We start from the raw sequence: 8,704 nt of genomic DNA, 5'->3' as shown, positions 1-8,704 counted from the left end.
ATGGAGAGATCAAAAGAAAAGCTTGTTAAGACCCAATATCTAAAAGCTCATTATTATATCACTAATGCTTCTTGAGTTACAGGCCTGCAAACTTTGGAGAAAAAGCTTGAAAAGTGCTGTTTTTCTATTTCTGAACGGTCAGTATTAGAACATCATACAACAAAGATTACTAAAGTCAGCAGATTTTACTAACTGACCGACCGATCAATGTGTAGAAATAACAATTAGTTAATTTAATATTAAATATAGATTCTAATTAAAAACGTATTACCATTTTAACCCACATTAACTGTTTTTAGTAACACATGGACTGACTGAACTCATTAAGTCATGAAGACACACATTTCACGTAGAACATTCCCATTGAGGACCGATGTTTACACTGAATACACTGTATAGAGCTTTTAGAGAGAATCTGCCCACCTGTAAATCAGTCCTTTATTCCTGGAGTGATGCTCAGATCTCAGCGTGTATGAAGTTCCAGCGTCGCCCCGCCCCTGACGCCGCCCACCACCCAAAGCCCCGCCCATGGCCCCTCCCCGCGTCCCGCCCACAGGAACGTGGAACCTCATCCCAAACCGTGAATATGACTCTAAATTACCTTTAGAAAACTAAACACACGATATAAAACGCTTATAAAGCACATTTCCCAGATGTCTGTTTGTTAGTTTGAAAATCAGTTTCATCACGTGACTTATCCCCAGTTTATTTCTTCAGTTCCATGTTTTTGTTCAATATAGTGGATTAAAAAAAATATGATATGAAGTAAAGTTTCCCAAAGTAAGTGCAGATGCATGAAAAATGTACTTAAGTATGGTATTGAAGTAAAAACACTTTGTTAATGCTCCAATAAAGTTAGTAATTTGACATTTTTAGGTAGCAACTGTATTGGATAGTAAAAGAAAAGCTTTGGCCTCCTTCAAAAGTGTTTATAAAAACACTAATTACTATTATTATTTATAAAAGCTGGAAACAAGACTCAAATGTGTGTGAAAAGGACCATTCCCAGAACGTGAGTTTATAATCACTTTATTATCATAGTAAGATGAGGAAGACTCTTAATGAGACTTGAGGAAAACACTTGTAGAAATGAAGACATGCATTAATCTAATATACAGCAGATCGGAGGATCTAACAGAGCAGAGAACCCTTCAAACGTCCGTGTGTCTGTGTCCATGGAGTGATAATACGCTCTCGGTCTTCATGTGATGATGATGACGCCTGGTGTTCACGCTGACGCCAGCTTCTTCTGTTTGTAGGAGGCCATCATCTTCTTGATCTCAGCGATGGCTTTGCCTGGATTCAGACCCTGCGGGAGGAGAAGCAGGTGAGAAACACTGATATCATCTGAGCGAGGCCTGATGGAGCTGCGTCTGACCTTGGGACAGGTCCTGGTGCAGTTCATGATGGTGTGACAGCGGTACAGAGAGAAGGGGTCCTGCAGCTGCGAGAGCCTCTCCTCGGTGTAATCGTCCCGAGAGTCGATCATCCAGCGGTACGCCTGCTCCAGACACAGACACACAGCGTCAGGAGGAGTGTGTGTGTGTGTGTGATCATCAGGCTCATCTCCTCACCTGCATGAGGACGGCTGGACCCAGATACTTGTCTCCGTTCCACCAGTAGCTGGGACAGCTGGTGCTGCAGCAGGCGCACAGGATACACTCGTACAGACCGTCCTGATGGAGACACACACACACAGGTCACACACACACTCGTGAGTCCTGTCGTGTGTGTGTGTGTGTGTGTGTGTGTGTGAGTGTGTTACCAGCTTCTGCCGGTCCTCCACGCTCTGCAGGTACTGCTCCTGTCCCTGTCTGGACTCGTCCTTCTTCTTCAGGAAGGGCTCGATGGACTTGTACTGAGCGTAGAAGTTACTCATGTCCTGCAGGAGACAGACTCGTTCACACCAGGACCGGCCCATAAACCAGTCACCACACAGTCACAAACACCCAGGGACAACAGTCTCAAATCTGAGGGAGCGAACACATCTTCATACTGAGAAAATCATCTTTACAGTTGTTCAGATGCAGCTCTTAGCAATGCGTATTACTAATCAAACATTAAGTTCTGATATATTTACAGTAGGAGATGTACTAAATATCTTCATGAACATGATCTTTACCTTAATATCCTGATGATTTTTGCCATAAAAGAAACATTTATAATTTTGACTCATACAATGTACAATGTATGGTCATGTTTTGACCATGTTTGAGTCGTTTAAAACAATAATTAACGCTCTGGTTTTTACAGCTTGCACTTAGGAGAAGAAAAACTTGTGTTCACAATGGTCATATCACCAGAAATATTTTTTTAGAAACTTACAAATAATCTTGAAAGTAATAAAATGTTATATTTATATGTTAGATGTTTAATAATAATTAGCGATACTGACCGATGCGGGAAAAAATTATTGTAATAATCAGTGTAAATCTTTTGCCAATATCAGTTAAAACCTAAAAATAAATTTGAAAGAAATACAAATTTGACATTTATCGTAATAATTATCAATATTGACGATTATTGTAATAATTAGGGTTACGCGTAAGAAACAAACTTGGAACATGATAATAATAGACATTTACTGTGATAATTATCGCTATCCCCTGATATCACTAAATGGTAGTAATTAGTGTATTTGTTTGGCCATATGGGTGACAGGACTGGAGAGAGGTGAAACGGAGACACCGTTCTGGAGATGTTAGTTAGTGTGCAGCGGGATACTCACGGGCACCAGGTCTTTGACCACATACATGTGCGGCAGCGGGTAGATCTTGGTCACCTTGCTGGTGTTAGTGTCGATCTTGTTCAGGCACGCCAGAGTGTTTCCTCCGTTGATATTCATGGCACACGAGCCGCAGATTCCTGCAGACAGAAGCGTCTCAGAAGCCAAGCCTCATCAGACACAGGTCAAGCGGACGCTCACCTCACCCTCTCTGCAGGAGCGTCTGAAGGTCAGCGTGCCGTCCATCTCGTTCTTGATCTTGATGAGTGCGTCCAGAACCATCGGGCCGCAGCTGAAACACACAACAGATGCTCTTCAGAGCAGATCTACAGAGCGCCGGGCTGCGGAGCGGACGGACAGACGGCTGCACTCACGTGTTCAGGTCGATCTCGTACGTCTGCATGCGAGGTTTGTCTCCGGCGCGATCCGGATCCCAGCGGTAGATCTGGAACTTCTTGATCCTGGGCTGAACCGCCGCCACGGCGGCCGCCGTCTGAGCGAACCGCACCGCCTGACCAATCAGAACACAGACACACACCTCTAGTGTCCACCGGCGGAACTACACCCTCATCACATCACTAGCTCGGTTTACATACACCTACTTCTATTAGCATTTGGGATATCGCATTAAAAAAAACACTGGATGGAAACGTCAAGGTGCGCATAAATTCAAAAAATGCGCATAAAGAAAATGTATGCACTCAGCTAAGTTGGAAACACTTTGACAGAATAAATTCCTTACTGCGCATCAAAAAAGATGTGACTTTGTGTTGGTACAGAATAAAACTGGACCAATCTCATAGCTTAGCATCTGAAATGCTAGTTTTGTCTCGTTAAAGTGCTTCGATATAATTAACTCCCAGAACTACTTTACCAAACAGTAGACTATGAAAATAAGATAACATGACCGTGTTTCGACTGCACGTCCTGAAGCTCGTCATTATCGTATACACAAATTATTACATACAGTGCCTTCTCCTTCTGCAGAAAATTCTACATTTCTTCGTGATATTTAGCGCAAGTGAAACAGGAAGTGACGATTTAGTTGTCTTCGACTCACTGGACGAGAACTAGGGCTGCACGATTACGACAGAAATCATAACTGTCGATTATTCCCTTGAAATTATAATTGCGATTATTAATTACGATAATCAGAATTTACACTGAATGATGTTTATACCATTGTTTGATGCAACTGCATGCCGTATTTTTATATGAAAATAAACAAGTTGAACACACTCAAACTGAAAAACCTTTAGTGCTTTTCTATAGTATTAGCCTCAAATGTCAACTTTATATCCGATTGGTTTCTAATTTAAATGAGAAAACAGTAAAAATATGAATTTTATTATAATATTATACTAAAACAATTAAAAACCCTTAAGATAATATACAGAAAGAAAAAATGGACTTTGGACTATTAATTTCCGCTTTATATGATTACGTAATTGTGGTATTTATAATTGTAACCGCGATTAATTACGAAAAACGCCAAGGTTTTATGCGATATTCCAATGTTGCGCACAAGTTTAAACACAGTTACTATAAAACACTCTTAATCAGAAGCTAAATGTGTCAGGTGACCCACACACACTGATGAAATATAACAGCTAAACTATTAAACTTGTCACATCATATCAGTGATTTTAACAGCACTGTTTAATAAGAAACAGCAGCGTGTCATTTCATAACCTCAGTTAAGATCCCAGATATAATAATGTGTGTTTGACCGCAGTGGTCTGGCTCTGTCTAACTCAGCCTCTGTTATCGATCCTCTATATTAATATCATATATCTGTCGTGCTGTCCTCACCGTGATCGAGGCTCGGGGACCCACGGCGCAGCAGCGGCTCAAGGAGAAACACACCGCCGCCATGATCGCGTCACTCTGACCCTGCGCTCCTCCAGCAGCCCACAGTGCACCGCGCGCGACGCGCCTCAGAACACGCCCCGCTGCCTACTGAGACTGCACTACACAGGCAGCACACTAGGGTTTAACACACAGCCCGTGAGTGACGAGCTCACTACTGTTATTATTACTTCTGGCAAATCTGCATATTCACGAGTGTTTTACTTCATTAGACAAAAATATATATCTCGAGTTTCCTGTGTTGTGTTAATAATCATAATCCTGCCCGTATCCCTCACACAGATCTGTTCAGTAATAAACATTCATCAGCCACAAAACTACAACCTGAAGATCGTCACTTCATCAGGAAAAATCATCTTATGTCTCCATGTAAACGTACATATATAATTAGCGGCTATCTAAGCACATGTAGTTATTAATAAAACCTTTTATTCCATAAAAACAATAAAAAACAATAAAAAGGAATAAATGACTGAGACGGGGGTTTTGTCATTTTTTATTCAGATAGGTCTATAGTCTTTATTTCATTTTATTATTATATGTATTATTTATACATACTTTTGTTTCTTTAATATGAACTGTCAGATTAATAGACAAAACATAACATAATTTATGAAATAACAACAAAATACGGTCTTATTTTATTAGCGTTTAATTATAGCTTTTTATTAATATTCTCAGTCGTTTTTATTTTGCCTGTTTTAAGTTTCAGTGATTGTTTTGTTTTAAATCATTTTTATTATTATTATTATTATTTTATTTTTTTGCAATAGGTCTCATTTTCATTTAACTTCGTTTTATTAATTCTGTTTACTACATCAAAATGAGAAATATAGCCACAAGAACAAAGAGGTGTTATTCATGGTATCATATTAACGGCGGATATGAAGTTTAGCTTGAAGTAATAATAGGTTAATAATAAAATATAGATTTTTTCGCTCAAATGCCGCATGTGACGCTACAGACTGACGCAAGACCCGCGCTGATGCCTCTGGGCCACCGTACGCCGCGAGGGGCGTGGCCTCCTCCCTGACCTTCTGAAGGACGAGCGCGTCAGCCAATCAGCGTGGCGCTGCAGCACGTGAGGAGCAGTGCGCGTGCGCAGAGCGCGGCGTGACACTCGTGCAGTGGAAGTGTGTGACCGGTGATCCCGGTTCATCAGTGTGTGTCTGTCCGTGGATCATGTCGTGGCTCTTCGGGCTCGGTCGAGGTCAGAGCGGCACTCCGCCAGACGCTCCGGTTCCGCCCGCTCCTCCTCCTCCTCCCGCGGCCGGCGGCTCCGGTTCCGGTTCGGGCGACAGACCCAAGGACAAATGGAGCAACTTCGACCCGACGGGGCTGGAGCGCGCGGCGCAGGCGGCCAAAGAGCTGGACCGATCGCGTGAGTATCATGTGAAGGGCACTGGGTCAGAGGTCAGAGCTGATGTATTGATGTGTGACCCCTGTGACCGCAGGTCACGCCAAAGACGCGCTGGATCTGGCGCGCATGCAGGAGCAGACCGTGCAGCTGGAGCACCAGGGCAGAATCAAGGTAAGATCCGGGTCACACGGGGTCCAGATCATCACACTGAGAGCAGCTGTCAGAAAGAGAAATGATGCTGCTGATGATGAAAGGCTTCACACAGTCAGATTCATGAGAGAGGAACAATTTAAAGGGACAGTTCACCCAAAAATGAAAATGAGCCCATGATTTACTCGCACTCAAACATAAGTGTACATCACTTTCTTCTTTCAGACAAATACAGTCAGAGTTAAAATGTCCTGGCTCCTCCAGGTTTTATAATGGCAGTGAATGGCTGTTGTGATTTTGAAGACCAATAAGTGAGTCCATCCATCATAAAAAGAGCCTCTCATAGCTCTGGAGGGGGTGATTAAAGGCCTTTCAAGGCAAATCGTTGTGTTTTTGTAAGAAAAATATAATATTTTAAAACTTTGTAAACTAATCTCTGGCTTCTGTTAACTATTGTATGCATGTTCACGGATCTAGGTGTAATTTTTAATTTTGGGTGAACTATCCCGTTAATCCAGAGTTTGTGATTGTCCATCAGATGAAGTGTCTGTATTGATGGTCAATTTGAAGAAATTGATTAAATGTTACAAAATTATGCAATCATTTACAATAAAACTATCAAACTATCCAGCACAGAATAAAAACTAAAAACAGATTTGTGACTGTTTATTTCACAATTCAGACTTTTTCCTTTTAATTGCAAGAAAATGGTCAGAATAATGAGAAAGATTGTTTGTATCTTGCTGTTTTGACCTTTTGAAATGTTTCATCTCACAGAGTCTGAGATAAAGTTGTAATACAAATACAAAAATACAAATGTACTCCCTTCATGGAAAAGTTGTACTCAAGCACAAAACAGCATTGTAGTATTGTAGAATTATATTTAATGAATATATAATGATTTGATTTACAGCACTTTCGTACATTAATAGAAACATACACAAACACAACAGATGCACATCATTTATTCTTCATTTTGTACATGCAGAATGAAAACTTATTTCCTGTTATGCTGAGAAGGTTACACCACTACACTGTGCGTGTGTGTGTGTGTGTGTGTGTGTGTGTGTGCGTGCGTGCGTGTGTGTGTGTCAGGAGTATGAGGCAGCGGTGGAGCAGCTGAAGGGCGATCAGATCCGTATCCAGGCAGAGGAGCGCAGGAAGACTCTGAACGAGGAGACCAGACAGCATCAGGCGGTGAGTCACCCTTCTGAGGGCATGAGGATGATGAGGGTGAGAGTGATGATGAGGATGAGTGTGAGGATGATGGTGAGGGTGATGATGATGCAGGTGATTCTTTCGTTCGCAGAGGGCACAGTATCAAGACAAGCTCTCACGACAGCGCTATGAGGAGCAGCTCCGGCAGCAGGTGTGTTTCTTCAGACTCTCCTCACACTCCTCTCAGACTCGCGTCTGTCTTACGCCTCCTCCCTTCCTCCACAGCAACTGATGAACGAGGAGAACATGCGCAAACAGGAAGAGTCTGTGCAGAAGCAGGAAGCCATGAGGAGAGGTGAGGCCGACTGATGTCCTTCTGAAGAGCTGACACTGGTGTTCTCTGGCGTCTGAAGGTGATTGTGTGTGTGTGTGTGTGTGTGTGTGTTTGGCCAGCGACCGTCGAGCACGAGATGGAGCTGCGGCACAAGAACGAGATGCTGCGTGTGGAGGCGGAGTCTAAAGCTCGCGGGCGGGTGGAGCGAGAGAACGCTGACATCATCCGTGAACAGATCCGACTGAAGGCGGCCGAGCACCGACAGACCGTCCTCGAGTCCATACGGTAACACCACTCACCTCAGCACAGAGATTCAGGTGTCTCACACATATTTACTTATACATACATGTGTGAATCATGAACACACTTCAGGTCAGGTTTGGTGTGTGTGTGTGTGTGTGTGTGTGTGTGTTTCAGGACGGCGGGCGCCGTGTTCGGTGAAGGTTTCCGTGCGTTCGTATCGGACTGGGATAAAGTGACGGCGACGGTAAGCATTAGCATGGTGTGTGTGTGTGACGGTCATGTGTGTGTGTGTGACGGTCATGTGTGTGTGTGATGCTCTGTGTCTCCTGAAGGTGGCGGGTCTCACGCTGCTGGCGGTCGGTGTTTATTCCGCTCGTAACGCGACCGCTGTGGCCGGACGATACATCGAGGCACGGCTAGGAAAACCTTCGCTAGTGCGAGAAACATCACGATTCACTGTGGTGGAAGCCCTCAAACACCCCGTCAAGGTACCACGATCAAGGTGCAATGATCACTTCCTGTGCAGACAGGAAGTGCGGTGGTAATCAAGCACGTATATGTATCGTTTCAGATGGCGAAGCGTTTGAAGAGCAAACCGCAGGACGCGCTGGAGGGAGTCGTGCTCAGCGTGAGTGTTGGCTCATGCTTCACCACACACACTTCCTGTTAGCGTGCGCGTCTCACTTCCTGTCTCCCTGCAGCCGACGCTGGAGGAGCGCGTGCGCGACATCGCCATAGCGACGAGGAACACGCGACAGAACCGCGGGCTGTACCGGAACATCCTGATGTACGGGCCGCCGGGGACCGGGAAGACGCTCTTCGCTAAGGTACCGCTCGCGCACACGCGTGTTCAGACGCATCGCCG

The 8,704-nt window shown here is 43.9% G+C and overlaps 2 protein-coding genes across 2 annotated transcripts in view; one reads left to right on the top strand and one right to left on the bottom strand.

Annotated features, from left to right (window-relative positions):
- Nucleotides 1-1,013: 1,013 nt before the first annotated feature.
- sdhb (succinate dehydrogenase complex, subunit B, iron sulfur (Ip)) lies at nt 1,014-4,686 on the bottom strand. The gene is made up of 8 exons (XM_059502907.1): nt 4,538-4,686; nt 3,100-3,236; nt 2,932-3,017; nt 2,729-2,865; nt 1,766-1,882; nt 1,575-1,676; nt 1,379-1,501; nt 1,014-1,309 (listed from the first exon to the last, which is right to left on the bottom strand). The coding sequence occupies exons 1-8, from the start codon at nt 4,598-4,600 to the stop codon at nt 1,229-1,231; spliced, it is 846 nt and encodes a 281-aa protein (XP_059358890.1). The 5' UTR covers nt 4,601-4,686; the 3' UTR covers nt 1,014-1,228.
- A 988-nt stretch (nt 4,687-5,674) lies between these two features.
- Nucleotides 5,675-8,704, top strand: part of LOC132098196 (ATPase family AAA domain-containing protein 3-like) — a 6,061-nt gene continuing 3,031 nt past the window's right edge. The window contains exons 1-10 of the mRNA XM_059504388.1: nt 5,675-5,975; nt 6,049-6,125; nt 7,200-7,301; nt 7,414-7,473; nt 7,548-7,617; nt 7,716-7,881; nt 8,014-8,083; nt 8,172-8,327; nt 8,411-8,467; nt 8,541-8,666. Of these exons, the coding sequence (XP_059360371.1) occupies nt 5,777-5,975; nt 6,049-6,125; nt 7,200-7,301; nt 7,414-7,473; nt 7,548-7,617; nt 7,716-7,881; nt 8,014-8,083; nt 8,172-8,327; nt 8,411-8,467; nt 8,541-8,666 (1,083 nt within the window). The 5' untranslated portion in view covers nt 5,675-5,776. The remainder of the gene's footprint in view (nt 5,976-6,048; nt 6,126-7,199; nt 7,302-7,413; nt 7,474-7,547; nt 7,618-7,715; nt 7,882-8,013; nt 8,084-8,171; nt 8,328-8,410; nt 8,468-8,540; nt 8,667-8,704) is intronic.

Source organism: Carassius carassius, chromosome 21 (genome assembly GCF_963082965.1).
Source record: "Carassius carassius chromosome 21, fCarCar2.1, whole genome shotgun sequence".
In the NCBI taxonomy this organism is placed as follows: Eukaryota; Metazoa; Chordata; class Actinopteri; order Cypriniformes; family Cyprinidae; genus Carassius; species Carassius carassius.
Note: the sequence above shows the minus strand (reverse complement) of the source record. Positions and strands in the feature narration are given on the sequence as shown.